Raw genomic sequence first — 4,834 nt, forward strand, 5'->3', positions numbered from 1 at the left:
GATAAGGAAGTTCTCCTGGCTGAAGAGAAATAATACCTGATGGAAATTCAGACCCAAAAGAAAGGAGAAAGGACACTCTTCTGGTTTAAAAGGCAGTGTATTATCTGGCCCTCATCTATTACTCAGATCTAATCTCATAAGATGTTCTCTTGAACTCACTGCCCAGCCCAGTGTTTCTTGATTTTGTTTTTTCCCAAATTCTGCCAAACCCATTCATGGATCGTGAATCCTAGAGGGTCAGGATGAGTATTTTACTTTTTAAGAAGTAGAGTAGAATGGGAAATATCAGAGTACACTGGTGTGAGGGCTAAGTATTAACTTTTAACATTATCTCAGGCCTGTTTGTTTATATACTGGTTTACAATGTAAAATGTATTTCTTGATCCCTGGGTTACAGTCCAGAATGTTTGGAAAACACTCCCCTAACTCCGCTGGCCTTTGTACTTCTTGAACATCCCAGTTCCTCTGTGTTGTTGTCACCTGAGAACTTTCTTTTTCATATCTTGGCATGGCTAGCTTCTTTTCAACTTTTAAATTTGAGCTCAGATATTACCTTCTAAGAAAAGTTTTTGCTGCCTTTCTTAAAAAGCAGGGTACCGCAGGTAGTGTCAGCATGATCTTAAAAAAATCCTAGAGCTAAAGAGCATTGAAAGTTTCTTTTGAACTTACCCTGAATTTGTGTCTGGTACTCAGACCTTTCTCAAAACTTGTCAATAATGGAAAGAAAATGTAGGGAAGCAAATAAACTATAATGACAGTCTGTTTTAGGTGGGAAAAGGTTATTAGACTACTCCAGATCTGTTCCCTGGAATTCAAATGCGCAGTCTTTTTTTTTTTTTTTTTCCAATTAACATCTTTTCATTCCTTTCCTCTTTCTTTCCACTGGAAATTATTACTTTGCACTAGTTTTTCTGGTCCTATGTGAAAGCAGCTTTCCATTAACTCTGGAATTTCTCCATTTTTCAGTGGTCAAATGTGCCTATCCATACGTTGAAAATGGAGTGATAGTCTCAGGACATGGAACAAAATTTTACTACAAAGCAACGATTGTATATAGTTGCATTGAGGGTTTTAAGCTTAATGGCAGCAACACAATTGTCTGTGGTGCGAACAGTACTTGGGAGCCTGAGATACCAACATGTATTAAAGGTATAAATATTGTCGTTTTCCTTTGTTTTTTTTTTCTTTGACATTAAATATCAATGATACAGAATAATAGAAAAGAAACAATTTTCATATTTAACTGTCTTGCATTCATTTCTGTGATAGTTGTATGACTTCAAATTTACAAAGAAATCTGCTGTTGTGATTTTGGATGTCATTATAGGGTCTTAGCATTTCATGTACATCACACATGTATATAAATTTCTCTTGTTTGACATTTTTTACATGTAAAAATGAATAGCAATCATTTTTCAGAGTAAATTGAAGCATAGGAAGTTTTACCTAAATAAGAGTGAAAGGCATAATTCATATTAATGAAAAAAAAATAATAATGCCCAAGTTTTTTATTCAGTCTACATTATTTTGTTTTCCAGAGTCAACTACTCCTAGTACCCAGCCTCCAATTTCCAATGCCTCAGGTTTAGTAACTCCCTGCATATATTTTTTCAAAAGTCTTTTAGATTCTTGGTGAAAATACTAGCAGTAACTCGCAAGTGTTTGATCCAATCTACATTTTTTTTTTGTTCTCCAGTGTCAACTCCTCCCAGTTCCCAACCTCCAATTTCCAGTGACTCAGGTCTAGTAACTTCCTGCTTATATATTTCAAAATCCTTTACATTCCTTGTGATTTTTTTCAAAATCTTTTAAATTCCTATGATTTACAGTCATTCGTCAGTTTTAGGAATGAAATGGAGAAGAACATATTAACAGCCATTTTAGTTGTTACATTTAGTGACTTTAAAATTATTTGCAGTAGTCTGCAGATATAAGCAGGTGGCAAGTTAAGTAAACTTTAAGCATGTTTACTTACATGTAAAATGATTAAAAGATGGTTTTTTTGGTGGATGATTTAAAACCTTCCTTACTGAGTGGTAGTAAATTTAAAATGGGATCCATTTAAAGCACTTAGCACAGTGCCTAGTATCTAGAAAGCTCTTAAAGGTAGCTTGTATGCATTACAGCATAACTCAATATTAATGCAGAGGAAGGTCCATGGCGTCTGTTTTTTAACATGTGTGTTTTCTGTATCATCGACATTGATAATTTATTCATTTTAAAAGTGATCTGTTGACACCTTTACAGGGTATCTCCTGGGTCTAGGACTGTGTTTCTTTTCCCAGACCGTGACCAGTTTGGTTCTGCAGGGACTACTGATTAGCTGCTCTGCCTAAGACTTGAGAGACTATTTTGATATGGTGGAAGGAATTATCTTCCTGATTTCAGGGCTGCTATCTCTGGCTTCTTCTCTTTGGTTGCAGCAGAAGCAAGAGACAAGAGGAAGAGAGGAAGAGCATTAGCCTGGGCAGACTGCACTCAGGGTCCCAGTGTGGCTCTGCTCACTAAAGTAACAACATTTCTATAGGTTCCAGTGTCCCATTGTTTAATGACTCAAACAAATGTCATCTACTGGCTTTTAATTTGTTTACTTCTTATTGTCCTAATATTTTAAGGGCTGAGGGGAATTTTTCATGTTAACATGGTAATTAGAACACCTTTTTATAATTCCCGTAAACCTGGTATCCAGTAATCTCCTTGAGTACCTTGGTGAGGGCTGTGAAGTTTTGGGGGGAAAAAGATGTTTTTTTTGGTGGATGATATTGACCCATCCATGTTTACTCACATGGTCCTACTGGGACTATGCACTGTGGTATACTATGTTTGTTGATAGGCTCTTTTGAAAGAGTTGACCATAAGCATTTTATAAAGGATTTATAAAACACTGATACAGTTTAGTGTTTGAAGAAGAGAGAATTGTGAGGACAAATTTATAAAGAAGGTAAACTACAGGGATTTTTTTTTAAGTATCAAAAATCAAAATTCCTCATGAGACTGTCAATCATTTTTTATCATCAGTTAGAGAGCATGAAAAGTATCATTAGTGACATATAATGGTGATAAGGTAGATCTGATTATGCAAATATGAAAAAATGTGGGCAAAATACTAAGTGGGAAAGAAAAGGATACAAATTATGTAATAGGGTACTATGTGGATGGTATTTTTTTTAAGTTTCATATCTTTATTCTGAACACATATTTTTATGGTTTATTATTAGTTAACTTCTAGGATTTCCATTATATAATACAAAGCCATAGTGAACATCCCATAGTGAACATTCTTATGGATACATTCGTATGTACTTGTGTAAATATATATTTTAGGTTAACTTCACAGAAGTAGAATTGCACAGTTTAGGAAGTATGTGTATTTTTCATTTGGGGAAATAATTCAATTTGAGAAATAATCTTTTTAAAAAATCAAAAGTAAATCCATAATTTTGTATTGATAAGTCTGGAGAATTGAATCAAATTTATTTTTCCAGATTCCAAGCCTACTCATACAACTATGACTCTGGGGTCAAGTCATCCAGGTTCAGGAGTTCTTTATTCTACATATATTGCTTAGAACTTTTTAGGGTGATGAGTGAAAAATGATGTCACATATTAATTTGCATTTATTTAATTATCAATGAAGCTGAGCTTTTTTCATCTACAGTTATTTGTTCATGTCCTTTTTTCATTTTTCTATTTGGTTTCTAAAATATTTCTTGTTGATTTGTCAGAATTCATCAAAGCCTGTTTAAAAATGAACTTTTTTTTCTAGGTTGTTTTTTTTTGCCTTATATTTACTAGTCAGTTTTAAAATTTTATATTATTGGGTATATATATTGCTTTTTATAACTTTTAATTACATAAATAGTATATGAATATGAGTTTGTAAAATTTCAAACATTATGAAAGCATACAGAGTAAAAGATTACTTCTCCTCCTCTTTCTCTAGTCCATTTCCTGAATCATCACTTAATAGTTTAGGGTATCTTTTTATTTCTGTACGTCAACATCTTTATATGTGTACTTATACATATTTTGGCATTTTTTCTTTTTTCTTAACCAAAAATGGCATTATGCTGCCATATTTTTCTGAAGCTTTCACTTTTTCCATTTAATGTCTTGAATTGGGGTTCTTTTTAGATCTACTCCCATCCTTTTTAATGATGACTTTAATATATACCATATTTAACTATTCTCCTATCAGTGGTCATTTACATGTGCATTTTACATTTATAGGTAGCTGGGTGTACTGATCTTTTCCCTAATGGCTATGACTGTGTATCCTTGTTATAAAAGCTTCAGGACTTCCCCATGCTGAAATTATATAAACATCTTAACCATACATCCTGATTGCATTATTTGCATTAAATCGTTGTTTTATCTGAAATTCATTATGGTATGTGGAATGAGATTAGGTTCATCTCCATTCCACCCACCCCATCTAAGGGCTAAGTAGAACTATTTGTTGAATAAGTTGTCTTCTCTACAGCTGTTTTGAAGTGCCAGTTTTTAATCGTACATTAAATAAAGTCATAGGTGTTCTAATCTTCTCTCTGTTCCCTTGATCTCTGTCCATTCCTGTGCCCCCAGTAAGTCGATTTTTTGACGGCAGTACCATAATATGTTTTAATATCTGGCAGAAGACATCCTTTTCAGAAATGTTCAGGCTATTTTCTATGTAAATTTTTCTAGATAAAATTTTTTTTTGACTATTTCAACCATTTTAAGTGTACATTTCAGTGGCATTAAGTACTTCACTACTAGCTATCACAACTTTTTCATCATCTCAAAATGAAAGATTATATCCATTTAATAATAACCCTCCATTCTCCCTCCCCTC

General features: G+C 33.4%; 1 protein-coding gene across 1 annotated transcript; it reads left to right on the top strand.

The window, feature by feature from the left end:
• Positions 1–854: 854 nt before the first annotated feature.
• On the top strand, positions 855–3,724 carry LOC113616904 (membrane cofactor protein-like; the record flags this gene model as incomplete). The annotated part of the gene is made up of 5 exons (XM_027100267.1): positions 855–1,149; positions 1,539–1,583; positions 1,697–1,741; positions 2,424–2,509; positions 3,486–3,724. Coding segments are annotated over 5 exons (498 nt in total), but the record flags the coding sequence as incomplete, so codon positions are not given.
• Between the last annotated feature and the right edge of the window lie 1,110 nt (positions 3,725–4,834).

Source organism: Aethalodelphis obliquidens, unplaced genomic scaffold, assembly GCF_003676395.1.
Source record: "Aethalodelphis obliquidens isolate GAN/ISIS:26980383/991018 unplaced genomic scaffold, ASM367639v1 scaffold816, whole genome shotgun sequence".
In the NCBI taxonomy this organism is placed as follows: Eukaryota; Metazoa; Chordata; class Mammalia; order Artiodactyla; family Delphinidae; genus Aethalodelphis; species Aethalodelphis obliquidens.